Consider the following 16,563-nt stretch of genomic DNA (forward strand, 5'->3'; position numbering starts at 1 on the left):
GGACAAGAATCTGCTTGCCAATACAGGGGACATGGGGTTCAATCCCTGGACGGGGCTAGAAGATCCCACATACCACAGAGCAACTGAACCCATGCACCACAACTACTGAGCGGGTGCATCACAACCCCCGAAGCCTGGGCACCTAGCTCCTGCACTCCACAACAGAAGCCACTGCAGTGAGAAGCCTGTGCACTGCAATGAAGAGTAGCCCCTGCTCACTGCAACTAGAGAACACCTATGCACAGCGAGGAAGGCCCAGTGCAGCCAAATATAAATCAATAAAATTAAATTTAAAAACACATAAATAAGGTTGTTAAAAGAAAACAGTTATAGCAGCACGGCAAGTCTTGAGTACTCTCAGCAATTCCCTCCTGACTGTGCGTAAGAATAACTCGTAGCTGATGACCAGTGCTTCTCCACAATCAAGCCGATTCTTTCTTTTCTTTTTTTTTTTTAAGCCGATTCTTTCCGTTTCCCCTGTCACCTCAACAATAAGACATTTCTCCTCCAGTCAGACTAGTCTCTTCATAGCTCCCAAACACACCCGACTTGTTCCAGTTTCGTTTTCGTGTAGCTCTCATTTTTCTCTGCTACTCATCCAAACACAATCCAGCTTTCGGATCTGGAAGAATCCTCCCTCCTACCTGACAGCTCTCTCAACCCTGAATACTAAAAGACTTCCCTGTGTCCCTCCCTCTGGCATTTGACAAAGATCTGATATACTGGGCTACTCTTTCACATCTAATCTTTCATTTTTGTTTCCTTCAGTATCCAATGCTTGGGGGGAAAAGCAGGTAGGGTGCTGTGACAGAGAGTACTAGACCAGGAAGCAGAACGCTGCTTCCGACCTACCTACCAATCATTTGTTCAATCAACAGCTATCAATGTTCTCTGTGCCAGGCATCCACCACATGCAAGTCAATAAAGGACCATTTCAACGACATTCTCTATGGGACTGGCAACTAGTGAATTTAAATAGGTTACAAGTTTGGGAATGCTGAGTTTACTCAGCATTGGGAAAGTGATTTTACTAATAAAGTGAGCAGGAATTAACCAGGTCTAGGTAGGAAACCAAAGAATTACAGGCAGAAGAAACAGCTCTGAGGCACAAAGGCCAGAAACTTGTCTGCTAGTTTTAGTAACACTGATGTCACTGGTGGTCTTAGTGAGAGTAGATTTAATACAGGCCGAGACCTTGGAGATATTTCAATACATGCAAAGTACAATAGAATGACTGGCAAAACTACCAGGGTGTAAAACAGATAGCTAGTGGGAAGCTGCTGTAGAGCACAGGGAGTTAAGCTCAGTGCTCTGTGATGACCTAGGCGGGTGCGATGGGGGTGAGCGGGAGGGAGGCTCCAGAGACAGGATTTACGTTTACATAGAGCTGATTCATGCTGTTGTACAGCAGAAACTAACACAGCATTGTAAAGCAATTATACTCCAACTTTAAAACTAATTAAATCAAAAGATTAAAAGGGAAGCTTAATGTGGAAAAACTTTTTTTCCCCCCAAATCAAGTCAAATGACTATTATTTTTTGTTTTATATTGGAGTACAGTTGATTAACAATGCTATGTCAGTTTCAGGTGTACAGCAAAGTGATTCAGTTATACATAAATATGTATCTATTCGTTTTCAAATTCCTTTCCCATTTAAGTTGTTACTAATACTGAGCAGAGTTCCCTGTGCTATACAGAAGGTCCTAGGTCTTTGCTGGTTATCCATCCCAAATATGGCAGTGTGTTCACGTCAACCCCAAACTCCCTAACTATTCCTGTCTGCCCCCATCCTTCACCCATGGTAACCAAAAGTTCATTCTCTAAGTTTGTGAGTCTGGTTCTGTCTTGTAAGTAAGTTCATCAAACGACCATCATTTAAATGAGAACTTTTCAGAGGGAAGTAAAGATTGCTTGTGGTTTTTACTTAAAAATTTCTGTGATGTATGTGAATAATAAGTCACCCACCTGTGGCTTGGTGAAGTTACTGATTAAACACCAATGGACGAAATGCTGTCGTGCAGCAAACAGAGTCTTTTCATCTGTCTTCTTACAGTAAACTCGAATCAGCTGCTCAGCAAATCTCTCTGGCAAAAGCTGAGAAACCTTTTTAAAGAAGGAAAGATTTCACTGTCACCTTGAATTCACATGCTGAGGAGAGATCAGCTGTTCCTAAGCTCTGTGCTCGATGTGGTATTAAACGCACCACGTTGTCTTGGTATTTTATACCAATGATAATCCAAAGAAAAGAATTCAGGGTAACTGTCACGCTGCAAGATGTCCCAGAATTTTATGTCCATTAATAAAAGACCACAGGTTTGCATGATGTAATTATATGAAGACTACAGACTCTCTCACAGAAGATACACAAATAAGCACATTTAAATTAGATGACTTCAACCATATGATATTCCTGTCCCACCAGACTTATAAATTACCTTCTAAACCAAAAAAACAGAGCTTTCTTCAAGTTCAGCAAACAGGAAAAACTGGCTGTTAAGATGGTCTAGTCTACGAAAATCATGTATACTTTAATTTAAAAAATATATTTGTTTCTTTTTTTTAAAACTGTATACATTGACTTCAGAGCCTAACCTGCATGTAAAATGCAACTTTACTACAAAGATCTGCCAAATGCCACTATAAGTAGTTACCTGGTTTTTAGTAATCATGATTGCCTTGCTGAGGTCACTCTTACAATAGAAGCGAACATGATCAATAGGATTCTTGTCTTCCATCCCATAATCCATGTTGATAACCTTAATACAAGCAATAAATGAGCGATCATGTACATAACAGCAATGAGAATTAAATTCAGGACTGCAAGGGCATCACAAGAAACGAAGCTGCACTCTCTGGAGAAGTAGGAGCCCTGCTGGAGTGGCTCATCGTGGAGCAAAAGTAGTCCTGGTGCATGACCCATATCCTGGTGCATGACCCACAGGGATTTGAAGTCTGGGTGGAGTGAGGAGAGACATTTTGTGCTTTCAACATAAGTAGTGTATAAAGTCAATATCCACTATGTGACAGACACGTGCCAGGCACTGTTGTGCAGAGATACAAGGACGTTTGATAAAATCCCAGCCCCTATAAACCACATGGCCTAGACTAAGGTAGAACAAATAATTATAAAAGTAATTATTGGGAATTTACTGGCAGTACAGTGGTTAGGACTTGGTGGTCTCACTACTAGGGGCCTGGGTTTGATCCCTGGTCAGAAGACTAAGATCCTGCAAGCTGTATGGTGGTGTAGCCAAAAAATTAAAAAAAAAAAAAAAAAAAAGCTACCAAGGGAAAGCAAATGGTGCTATGAAACTTTGTGACCCAAGAACCTAGTAGTCTGGGGCTCCTAGGCAATGACTAGAAATATTCTCCTGGGAAAAGTGATTTTGCTAAAAAAGTGAGTAGAAATTAACCAGGCTTCAGTTCAGTTCAGTCGCGCAGTCGTGTCCAACTCTTTGCGACCCCATGAATCGCAGCACGCCAGGCCTCCCTGTCCATCACCAACTCCCGGAGTTCACTCAAGCTCACATCCATCGAGTCCGTGATGCCATCCAGCTATCTCATCCTCTGTCGTCCCCTTCTCTTCCTGCCCCCAATCCCTCCCAGCATCAGAGTCTTTTCCAATGAGTCAACTCTTCGCATGAGGTGGCCAAAGTACTGGAGTTTTAGCTTTAGCATCATTCCCTCCAAAGAAATCCCAGGGCTGATCTCCTTCAGAATGGACTGGTTGGATCTCCTTGCAGTCCAAGGGACTCTCAAGAGTCTTCTCCAACATCACAGTTCAAAAGCATCAATTCTTCAGCCCTCAGCTTTCTTCACAGTCCAACTCTCACATCCATACATGACCACAGGAAAAACCATAGCCTTGACTAGACAGACCTTAGTTGGCAAAGTAATGTCTGCTTTTGAATATGCTATCTAGGTTGGTCATAACTTTCCTTCCAAGGAGTAAGCATCTTTTAATTTCATGGCTGCAATCACCATCTGCAGTGATTTTGGAGCCCCCCAAAATAAAGTCTGACACTGTTTCCACTGTTTCCCCATCTATTTCCCATGCAGTGATGGGACCAGATGCCATGATCTTCGTTTTCTGAATGATGAGCTTTAAGCCAACTTTTTCGCTCTCCTCTTTCACTTTCATCGAGGGTTTTTCGTTCCTCTTCACTTTCTGCCATAAGGGTGGTGTCATCTGCGTATCTGAGGTTATTGATATTTCTCCTGGCAATCTTGATTCCAGCTTGTGTTTCTTCCAGTCCAGCGTTTCTCATGATGTACTCTGCATAGAAGTTAAATAAGCAGAGTGACAATATACAGCCTTGATGTACTCCTTTTCCTATTTGGAACCAGTCTGTTGTTCCATGTCCAGTTCTAACGGTTGCTTCCTGACCTGCATACAGATTTCTCAAGAGGCAGGTCAGGTGGTCTGGTATTCCCATCTCTTTCAGAATTATCCAGTTTACTGTGATCCACACAGTCAAAGGCTTTGGCATAGGCAATAAAGCAGAAGTAGATGTTTTTCTGGAACTCTCTTGCTTTTTCCATGATCCAGCGGATGTTGGCAATTTGATCTCTGGTTCCTCTGCCTTTTCTAAAACCAGCTTGAACATCAGGGAGTTCACGGTTCACATATTGCTGAAGCCTGGCTTGGAGAATTTTGAGCATTACTTTACTAGCGTGTGAGATGAGTGCAATTGTGCGGTAGTTTGAGCATTCTTTGGCATTGCCTTTCTTTGGGACTGGAATGAAAACTGACCTTTTCCAGTCCTGTGGCCACTGCTGAGTTTTCCAAATTTGCTGGCATACTGAGTGCAGCACTTTCACAGCATCATCTTTCAGGATTTGAAATAGCTCAGCTGGAACTCCATCACCTCCACTAGCTTTGTTCGCAGTGATGCTTTCAGGCCCACTTGATTCCAGGATGTCTGGCTCTAGGTGAGTGATCACACCATCGTGATTATCTGGGTCATGAAGATCTTTTTCGTACAGTTCTTCTGTATATTCTGTGTATAACCAGGCTTAGGTAGGAAAAAAAAAGAATTCTAGGCAGAAGAAACAGCTCTGAGGCACAAAGGACAGAAACTTGTCTGCTAGTTTTCACAGCACTGAAGTCACTGGTAGTCTTAGTGAGTAGTTTTAACACAGGCCTAGACCTTGCAGATATCGCAATACATGCCAAGTAGAATAAGATGATCAGCAATAAAACGAGTAGAGCTGTATAGTGATGGCGACAGAAGAGCGGTTCAGAAGTAGAGGAAAATGGACTTCCCTGATGGTCCAGTGGCTAAGGCTCTGTGCTTCCACTGTAGGGGCACAGGTTGGGTCCCTGGTGAGGGAAGTAAGATCCCGCATGCCATGTGGCATGGCTTAAAACAAACAACAATGAAACAAAAAAGAAGTCGAGAAATAAAAGAGAGAAGACAACTCTTAGACGTTTGGTTAAGAGAGGCAAGAGGGGAAACTATGGAGTGGACCATGGTACCCAGGAAAGGTAAGCAGACAAGCTGGAGGAAAGGAAGGAGACAATAAACCAAAGTTCCCAGTGAGCTAGGAACAAGAAAGTAAGGAAGAAAGGGGTCTGTGGACAGAGATGGGATGCTTAAACTAGTGAATTTTAGAGGAAGGGCCTTTTTCAATGTCAATAAGGTTCAGAATACATAATCTGTGGAGTGTGCTGGCTGAGGTGGAGGGGATAAGGTCATTGAGGATGAGGATAAGGAGATGAGAGCTGGTGTCGTGGGACTATGAAGCCTCTAAAGATGATGTCAGGAACTGGAGTGAGTGGAAGGCTCTACACCATACCAAAATCTTCAACCAAGAGGACAGCAGCTGGTTTAAGGATGGCAGTCTCAGAGGAACGGGGATCTTGCCTGGGGTCTGGAGATGGTAGTAGGGGACAAAAGGACTGATGACCAGGAAGATCTCCTGACCCTGAGCAATGTGCTTTTCCTGAAAGAGCTGCAGGGGAATAAGGTTCTCAGGGGACACCAGGCTGCATACAACAAAGGCAAAGAGATCGTGAAGAGGCTGAAGATACAGGTGCATTAATTATGGAATGGAAATTCCTAAGGGCTTCATGGACAAGTTCTGGACAAGGGAAGAAACTGGAGGCGAAACAACAGGAAGAAATAGAGTAATGCGGTGAGGATAGTGCAAAAAAAAAAAGAGAGAGAACAGATGATAAGAGGGGCTTATCCTGTGAGTGGTGACAGAAGAAAACCAGTATATGAGCTTTGGTGGCGATGCTCCCTGTGAGAAGCGTGGACATCTGAGATTCAGCTGTGGGCCGGAGGTGAGCCCAGCGTCTGGAGTACACGGCTGGCCTTCCCGTTCTGTGTGGTCCACTGGCTCTGAGAGCTGCACCCCTTTGACATGAGGGAGAGCTCCTCAGTCCTCCCCATGATCCCAGGGCTGGTGCTGTCACAGGCCTCCGTGTAGTGCCATGTGTGAGAGACCTGATGCAGCCTTGACATTTTTACCCACCACGATGAGGCATGAATACTAATCTAATTTTCAACCATTTTACAAGTGCTCCTAGCTCTTAGGTATTTATTTCCTTGGCTTTAGAATTGGAATAAAAGGTAATCCTCATTTTCTCTACAATGTACTGTAAATTCCTCCTTTAAGCAGATTTGATGAAACAGTTATTCTTCCAGAGGGCAATGTTATAGTAGTTGGAGATCCCATTCTTTAAGGGCTCTCGGGCTCAGTAGGTGTGGCTTGTGGGCTCTAAAGCGTGGACTCAAGTAGTTGTGGTGCTCGGGCTTAGTTGCCCTGTGGCATGTGGACTCTGCCTGGAGCAGAGATCGAGCCACTGTCCCCTGCATTGGCAGGGAAATTCTTAACCACTGGAGCACCTGGGAAGTCTTCGAAATCCCATTTTTAACCAAGGACTCAAGAGTAAAAAGTAGCTACAGACCAACAACTACATATTTTTAATTCTAACTAGCAAATTATGTTTTACAGCCCATTAGATAATCATAAAATTGCTACTCACAGTCTTAAAAGGAGTCACGCATGGTAAAATGGACCACATAAATATATCACACTGTAAAACTAAAACTGGAATGCAAACACACAATAAGACATCGTTGGCAATTTTACTTGCTTTCTCAGAATATAGAAGGGCTTTTACCCATCTTAAAATGGATAGTTATTTTTTCTGATTATGAAACTCTTATACCACAGTCACTATTAGAAAAAGTCACCTGCAATTCTACCACCCAGGTACAAACAATGTTAATATATCCAGGATTTTTCAGTGTGTTCACTGTATACACACACGTATATAAATTTAAAGGTGCAAAAGTAAAATAATTCTGTATGTACTTTTTTCACTTATTATAAACATCTTTCCATGTTAAAAACAACTTTTAATGCTTGCATTATTCCACTGACATATACACTTTCCCTCAAATTTCACACTATAATAATGCCACAATAAATAATTTGTGTTTTGGTGCAAAACTGATTATCTCCTTAGGACAAACCTCCAGACTGAAATTGCCAGGTCAGTTAAAATTGACCCAAGTTTGATCTCTTGTGTCAATTTACACTTCCATTATCACATATCTTTATTATCACAAAATCTTAAAAAAATTTTTTTCACCTTATATATCTGAGAATCAAAAACTCATTGCATCAATTTGCCTACAGATTAATAAGAAAGTTAAACTTCTTTTCATGCCTACTGGCCATGTGTATGTCATCTTCTATGCATGAGGCCACCTGGATGGAGATGCAGTAGGAAGTGGGGGACTACTAGGAGCAATGCTCAGCACTGAGGGCAAGGACAGACATGTGCAAGCCCAAGGGTAACATTCTGGAGAGGGAAGCCTTTCAGAGCCTCAGGAAGTCAGGATGTGAGATCCCTTTATTCTGATGGAACTTCATCTAATGAAACAGGAACCTGCAGTCTGATCTGCAGATCTAAGGCACTGAACATGCAGCCAAGGAAACAGAAAGGGGGTTCAAGGGCAAAGAACGGTTATAGATTGCCCTTCACTCAAAGATGCATCAGCAAGAAGATAAGAATTGAGAGGCTTATGGAAAAAGTACACAGGGAAGACTGTCCTGAGATTTCAGGAGTAGGACTCTGAAAAGAATTTCTTACGAGAGAACAGAAGAAAATGTTAGAAAGTCATCTGGCATTCTCATAGGATATACGAAGACACTACATTCTCTACGAAAATAGGAGTCAAAAAGTCTTAACTTTTTCCTTTGTGTGTATGTGTGTGTCCTATTAAAAAATTATTGGTATGTATTACTTTTTTTTTTTAACGTACTTTGGCCTAGTGGTTTGCCCTACTTTCTTCAATTTAAGTCTGAATTTTGCAATAAGGAGTTCGTGATCTGAGCCACAGTCAGCTCCTGATTTTTGCTGATTGTATAGAGCTTCTCCATTTTTGGCTGCAAAGAATATAATCAATCTGATCTGGGTATTGACCATCTGGTGATGTTCATGTGTAGAGTCATCTCTTGTGTTGTTGGTAGAGGGTGTTTGCTATGACCAGTGTGTTCTCTTGACAAAACTCTGTTAGCCTTTGCCCTGCTTCATTCTGTACTCCAAAACCAAACTTGCCTACAACCCCAGGTATCTTCCTATTTTTGCATTCCAGTACCCTATGATGAAAAGGACATCTTTTTTTGGTGTTAGTTCTAGAAGGTCTTATAGATCTTCATAGAACTGTTCAACTTCAGCTTCTTTGGCATTAGTGGTTGGGGCATAGACTTGCATTACTGTAAAACTGAATGGTTTGCCTGGGAAAGAAACAGAGATCATTCTGTCATTTTTGAGACTGCATCCAAGTACTGCTTTTCAGACTCTTTTGTTGACTATGAGGACTACTCCATTTCTTCTAAGGGATTCTTGCCCACAGTAGTAGATATAATGGTCCTCTGAATTAAATTCATCCATTCCTGTCCATTTTAGTTCACCGATTCCAAAAATGTCAGTGTTCACTCATGTCATCTCCTGTTTGATCACTTCCAATTTACTTTGATTCTGGTCCTAACAGTCCATGTTCCTATGCAATATTGTTCTTTATAGCATTGGACTTTACTTTCACCATCAGACACATCCATAACTGGGTGCTGTTTCCACTTTGACCAAGCCTCTTATTCCTTCTGAAGCTGTATCTCTGCTCTTCTTCAGTAGCATATTGGGCACCTACCAACCTGGGGAGTTCATTTTTCAGTGTCATATCTTTTTGCCTTTTCATACTGTTCATATAGTTCTCAAGGCACGAATGCTGAAGTGGTTTGCCACTCCCTTCTCCAGTGGACCCCCTGATGTAAAGAGCCCGTTCATTAGAAAAGGCCCTGATATTGGGAAAGATTGAAGGCAGGAGGAGAAGGGGATAACAGAAGACAAGATGGTTGGATTGCATCACCGACTCAATGGACGTGAGTTTGAGCGAGCTCTGGGAGATAGCGAAGGACAGGGAAGCCTGGCATGCTGCAGTCCATGAAGTCACGACTGAGCAACTGAACAACAACAACAATTACTTTTTTGATCAAGAAAACATTCAAAAATCACTATATACAATGCTCTGTTAGTAACATGACCACAATTACATAAAAATATTGACAATATCAACATAAAAATATGTCAAAGAAAATTCTGTTCATTGTTGTTTAGTCCCTCAGTTGTGCCCGACTCTTTTTCGAGCCCATGGACTGTTAGCCCAGCCTGCCAGGCTCCTCTGTCCATGGAATTTCCCAGGCAAGAATACTGGAGTTGGCTGTCATTTTAAAAATCTGCCTAATGTTAGTTTTTTCTGTGATATCATGGGTGATTCTCTTCTATCCATCTTTTTTTCTGTATTTTCCAGATTTTCTAATGAACATGTACTACTGTTATAACAGGGGTGGTAGTGATGCTTTACCTTAAATAAATTCTTTGCTTAGCATGTTATTGAGCTAACTACTTACATCCACGATCAAATCTTCAGCCTTTAGTTCAGCTTCTAGCTCTACATCACTGGGTTTAGCACTGGCGATCTCTTTCGGAAGGTGTTCGTAGTTTTCCTGGAAAAGACAAGGCTCCTCATTTAGAACTCCAGTTCTTCATCCTACTTTGTGCCACCAAGAGGGTTCTTTTCTAAAAATGGCACTTTACCAAGAAATGTAGATAGAGATTTCCCTAACAAATATATACCCATGCTACCTTTTAATCAAATCACAATAGTGTGGTTTTCATAACGGAATTTCACATTGAAAAAAATGAGGCATTAACCTATTAGTAAAACAAGAAGTAAAGTGTGACCTAAGGAAGTATTGTGAGGCGGGGTGTGGTTACCAGTATAGCTTGTGTTACAGGTTTTTTGACAAAGATAAGACCCTTCAACCAGCAGGGGAGAGAACTAATGCCTGGACTAAGGAAGGCAGGCAAGCACTGTCTGGGAGAAAGTGATAAACCTTGAAAGAAGGAAGCAGTTAAACAGCAGGTCCTTAGAGTCTCAGAGAAGCTCATACAGAGGCCTTATTTTGAGGCCCCTTTTCCATTACATTCATTTTATGGTCTTTGGATCTAGATAAAATTTGAGGCCCCTTCTCACTTTCGAGTTGAGAAAGTAAAGGTTTGGAGTAAATGAGACTTGACTTTGAATCCTAGCTCACTAAGTGTGCTTCTGTAGGCAAGTTACTGAATCTCTCCCAAGCTTCACTTTGTCGGCAAGATAGGTCTCAAGAGATTGATGTGAAGATTAAATGAGACATATTAATATAAAGGGTTTAGAATACAGCCGTGGTATTGTGATGGGTATGGTTTCCTCTTGTGGGGACAGAGGACCTTTCAACTTACCTTTTCAATTTTTTCTTCCCTGGGCTGAGTCTCACCCACAAACTTGTATAGATTACGGGATTCAATTTTCTTTAAAATCGTTCGTGCATCATCCAGATTGGGATCAGTGGAGTGTAAGATCTCCAGAAAAATGTTATCTGCCAAGTTGATGAAATTTCAGTTATATTAAAATGAAAAAAAAACAAACAAAACAAAACCCAAGATTTAAAGAGACTCATACATTGCTATACTTCTGAAATGATTTCAGTGGACTTTTGGACTCAGAGGGAGAGGGAGAGGGTGGGATGATTTGGGAGAATGGCATTGAAACATGTATACTATCATGTAAGAATCGAATCACCAGTCTATGTCCGATGCAGGATACAGCATGCTTGGGGCTGGTGCACGGGAATGACCCAGAGGGATGTTGTGGGGCAGGGAGGTGGGAGGGGGGATTCATGTTTGGGATCACATGTACACCCGTGGTGGATTCATGTCAATGTATGGCAAAACCAATACAGTATTGTAAAGTAAAATAAAGTAAAAATAAAAATTTTTTTAAAATAAAAAATAAAAAAAATAAGAGACTCATACATTGCTGTACTTCTGAAATGATTTCAAGCAGAGGTTTACAAACATAGATACACTATGATTATAAAGATGTGAAAAAACTTTTGTAAAAAGTGCTCCAATCAGTGTCTTGGATTTGTTTCAGGATAACCTAATGAGTGGGAAAAGGGAGAGATGAGGTAAGACTGCACTGGAGATGATGACTTGAGACTGAGTTTGGGGTACAAAAGGGTACATTAGTTTATTGATTTTTTTTTTTTAAGAGAATGAAACTTAAGGAATTACAAAATTATGTCTGAGATCTGCTTCAAAATGGCCAAGGGTCTGATGGGGTGAAGGGATGAAATAAAACTGCCATGCTACTTATTGCAGCTAAATCATGAAACTAAGTGATGTAAACTTCCTTAATAAAAAGTTTTTAAGGGAGTTCCCTGAAGGTACAGTAGTTAGGACTCAGTACTTTCATTGCTGGGGCTTGGGTTCGATCCCTGGTAGGGGAACTAAGATCCTGCAAAGAAAGGCACAGTCAAAAAAAAGAAAAAGCTTTTAAAGGTTTCATTCCATGATGACAGAAGGTAGCTTAATTTCCTTCTTCCTTTTCTTTAAGCTTTTTATTCAGAAATTTCAAAATAAAATACCCTTCACCAAAGTTTATCAACTGTTTTGTTTCAACATATGCAAACACTCTCTGTATGTGTGCACATATAAATTTCTGAGGAAACATTTGAAAATTACAGATAGCAAGACTCTTGACTCCTAAATATTTCAGCGTATACCTCCCAAGAACAAGCACATTCTCGAACTCAATCACAATCATGTCAAGAAATTTAACACTGATATAAAGATATCTGACATACAATCTGTACTTGAATTTAAGTGTTGCAATAATGCAATTTACAAATTTTTGTTGCTGGATAGAGATACCAATCAAAGATGACGGATGACATTAGTTGTCATGTTTTCTAGGATCCTCCCATCTAGAACTAGATAATTCTGACTTCTTTCATGATGCTGACAATTTAGAAAAGTTCACGCGGTCATTTTGTAAAATGTCCAGACTGTGAACTTGTTTGTTGTTTCTTTACCACTAGATTCAAGGAAAACACTGTTATGAAGAACATTATACAAGTGTTATAACATCTAAGAGCACCACATGAGCTTGGCTCAGTGCATCACATCATGTGTCACAAAATGGGCTTTGTTAACAAGTTCCAAAAGTCGGTTAGGGCAATAATCCTCAGGTTTTTCTCTGTTATAAATGAATCTTTCTGCAAGGTGATATTTTCAGAGGGTCTGATTATCCCAGTAAGTTTTCAACCAATGGTTTAGCATTCATTCATTATCCATTGCATTTTGCAAAGTGAATTTTATTAAAATGCCCTTTCTTGGCAAAATATTAGCAGCCTATGTCATTCATGTCACCTACATGTATAGGTATGTTCTTCCCTCTTAATCCGTGGTTAATAGACTCCTTACCCTCTCAGTAATGTTTTTGAAAACCATTTTTTAAAAGCATGTTCGTTTTGTGCATTTTTCACTGTGCTGGGTCTTTCTTGCTGTGCACGGGCTTTCTCTATCTGTGGCACTTGTGCTTCTCCTGCGGCGGCTTCTCTTGCTGCAGAGCAAGGGCTCTAGTGCCCATGGGCTTCAACAGTTGTGGCGCATGGTCTTAGCTGCCCCACAGCATGGAGAATCCTGCCAGACCAGGTATTGAACCCGTGGCCCCTACATTGGCAGGAGGATTCTTAACCACTGGACCACCAGGGAAGTCTGGTTTTCATTATTTCTTTACATATTATATTCAGGTTGAAAAACAAAACAATTTTAATATAATAAGACCACACTTTTCTAATCCATGCTTTAATCTACCCTATTCTCAGCTAAATTAGGGAAATGCTTTCCCCCATGACAGAATCTCACTTCTTAAAGGCCTATCTAATCTCTGAGGTTCATCTCAAAAAGTGCCTAATTATGAAACCTTCCCCAGTGCATCCAAATCAGAGATGTAATTCCTTCTTCCCTCGAACCCCAAAGAACTTGACTGATACTCTTCTTATGCCTTTCATCTTATTCTAACTAGGTACAGGTTTTGGGGTGGACTGACGTTTCCATTGGCCGAGTGGGCAGAAGAGGGATTAATGGGTCACAGGATACATATATGTTTAAAAGAAAATGCTCAACTTTTTCCAAGTGGCTGTACCATCTGCATTCCCACTGGCCATGTATGAGAGTTCTATTTGTTCCACATACATGTTTTCGGAAAATAGTCCTGTACAAAAGTAAAGGGAAACTGTTTGTCTATTAAACTGAATGATTAAAGTGTTTACTAAAGAGTGTAAACATTCAACTTGGGAGTCAGAAAACTTGATTTGAGCTCAGGTTTGCCATTTATTAGGATAAGTTGCTTTCTTTCACTTGGCCTTAGTTTCCTCATCTGAGGAGTTTTAAGCAGATGATCTCTAAGGTTCTTTTGAATTTAACATTCTAAGGCCCCAATTTAATTAAGCGATTTGGGGGTAAGGTCTTGCAAGGGAAGGGAAGGAAGGGGTAAGATCCACCTATTGCTTAGGAATATTGCAGAATAAGACCAAGCTAAGAAAATGACTACCTAAGACAGCGGTCGTAACATTTGCAATGCTTACAATAGTTGCATCCAGATAAGCGGAAACATCCATCAGAAATAGGAATTTAGGAAGCAGAGAGAACAGATAAACAAACAGTGGCATATTCATACAATGGACTACTATTCAGCAATAAAAGGGAATGAATTACTGATACTTGCAATCTGGATAAACCTCAATGCTAAATTAAACATGCCTTATGCAGAAGAATATATACTGTATGATTCCCGATATAAAACTCTAGGACAGGTAACAGTGGTTGCTTCTAGTAAGATGAGGTAGGAACAGGTATTGTCTGGGATGGAGCATGAAGGAACTTTCTAAGGAGAAGATAATGTTCTGTGTCTGGCATTTGTCCAGCAAATGTTAACCTTACAATTTTTATGAACATATAAGTTGCATGTAATTTTGCATAAAAAGAAAAAATCTATAAGTTACTGAACTTTAGTTAATCTGCATGCTGCAGGAATTAGGGTATACTGATGTCTGAAATTTACTTTCAAATGTCAAGCTTTAGATAGATTAATACATGGATAGAGGGATTGTAAGTAATAAATATGTGATAAAGCAAGTCCAGTAAATTCTAGAATTTAGGTATATAGGTTTTAACTGTAAAATTCTTTTAAAATTGCTGTTTATTTTCAACACTTGTCCCTAAACATGAAAAAAAATTCTAAAAATTTTGAAAATAAGAAGTGAAGATTTTCAAAATAAAGATGAGTTGCTTTTGGAATTCCAACAAAAGAAAGGATGGCTCACGAGATCCTATTCCTTCAAGGTCATGTTATTATTAAGGACAATAAGGATTATATGACTGCTCAGAATAACATGCAAGAAAAGTAAGATGATTCCTGGCTCAAATGACAAAAGTGGAAAGGCAGTATGCTTATTCTCCTATATTCTGACAGGTAAAGCATAAAAATGTGACCTAATTTCTTTTCTGGGATTTTTGGCATTGTGACAACATCCAAGCAAGTGATCAGTGAACTCATCTCACCGAACAGGGTAAAAGCCAGTTTCAGTGTTCTAGTTACCACGTTCATGGTGAGCGAGAGCTACGTATAGACACATGCAGTTACGACCTCATTAAGATGTTTGATATTTGACAGTTTGTCAGTTAAACCAAAAGTGTATACAATCCAAAACTCATTTTTGTTTTTAACTGAAAACATAATTTAAATGTAACATACTGTTACAGGATAAATGGTTAGGATTGGTCTCTGAGGAAGACTGAAGATGATTTTTTTAAATACAGCATCATTTGCTTCAGTATGAGCAAAAGTTTAAAAATAACTATCTGCAGTTGCTTAAATTCTCTTATAATATCTTTTTTCATTTCCAGCCACGGAGAAGGTAATGGCACCCCACTCCAGTACTCTTGCCTGGAAAATCCCATGGACGGAGGAGCCTGGTAGGCTGCAGTCCGTGGGGTCGCTAAGAGTCAGATACGACTGAGCGACTTCACTTTCACGCATTGGAGAAGGTAATGGCAACCCACTCCAGTGTTCTTGCCTGGAGAATCCCAGGGACAGGGGAGCCTGGTGGGCTGCTGTCTATGGGGTCGCACAGAGTCGGACACGACTGAAGCGACTTAGCAGCAGCAGCAGCAGCAGCAATGCAACACTAGTGTACCTACTATGGTATTATTAAAACAAAACACAGAAACAATTCAAATACATTATCCCCTATAAGTAACTCTGTCCTCAATCCAACCCAGATGAATTAACAAGAAAAAAGTAAACTCACTTGTCACATTATAAACTACAAATATGGATGGACACAGTGTTCTCAGTTTATAGACATTTGATACACAGAATCACCATTTCACTTCTTACCTATAGTTTAGGTATGATTGGAAAGTGCCTAAAAAGTTACAAGTGTAATGAGGACTCTATTAATTGCCTGAAGGTAAAAGTGTTAGTTGCTCAGTGGTGTCTGACTCTTTTCCATCCCATGGACTGGAGCCCACTAGGCTCCTCTGTCCACAGAATTCTCAGGCAAGAATACTGCAGTGGGTAGCCATTCCCTTCTTGAAGGTATCTTCCCAACCTAGGGACTGAACCCGGGTCTCCTGCATTGCAGGCAGAGTCTTTGCCATGTGAGCCACCAAGGAAGCCCTTATATTAACTGCCTGCTGCTGCTGCTAAGTCGCTTCAGTCGTGTCCGACCCTGTGCGACCCCATAGACGGCAGCCCACCAGGCTCCCCTGTCCCTGGGATTCTCCAGGCAAGAACACTGGAGTGGGTTGTCATTTCCTTCTCCAATGCATGAAAGTGAAAAGTCAAAGTGAAGTCACTCAGTCGTGGCCGACTCTTAGCGACCCCATGGACTGCAGCCCACCAGGCTCCTCCACCCATGGGATTTTCCAGGCAAGAGTACTGGAGTGGGCTGCCACTGCCTACACCTGTATAAAAAAATTTAGCAGTGATGGAACAGGAAGCTGATCTTGGTTGTGTGTGAGGCCACTCAGCTTCTGCCATTCTCTCGTTTCAGAAACTCTAGGCTTCTCACTGATTCTATCACTTTGTTTTTAGTTAAGCAGAGTCAGTTTCAGGATTTGCAACTAAGAACTCTTAACTGGTATATACTTT

The 16,563-nt window shown here is 40.8% G+C and overlaps 1 protein-coding gene across 3 annotated transcripts in view; it reads right to left on the minus strand.

Moving 5' to 3' along the window:
• The window catches only part of SAMHD1 (SAM and HD domain containing deoxynucleoside triphosphate triphosphohydrolase 1), a 66,478-nt gene that overhangs the window by 14,590 nt on the left and 35,325 nt on the right, over positions 1-16,563 (minus strand). For all 3 annotated transcript variants that reach the window (XM_052650778.1, XM_052650777.1, XM_052650779.1), the window contains exons 12-15: positions 10,803-10,939; positions 9,932-10,027; positions 2,653-2,757; positions 1,967-2,104 (exon numbers count right to left, since the gene is read on the minus strand). In XM_052650778.1, coding sequence (XP_052506738.1) covers positions 1,967-2,104; positions 2,653-2,757; positions 9,932-10,027; positions 10,803-10,939 — 476 coding nt within the window. The remainder of the gene's footprint in view (positions 1-1,966; positions 2,105-2,652; positions 2,758-9,931; positions 10,028-10,802; positions 10,940-16,563) is intronic.

The sequence above is a fragment of the Budorcas taxicolor genome, chromosome 13 (assembly GCF_023091745.1).
Source record: "Budorcas taxicolor isolate Tak-1 chromosome 13, Takin1.1, whole genome shotgun sequence".
NCBI lineage: Eukaryota > Metazoa > Chordata > Mammalia > Artiodactyla > Bovidae > Budorcas > Budorcas taxicolor.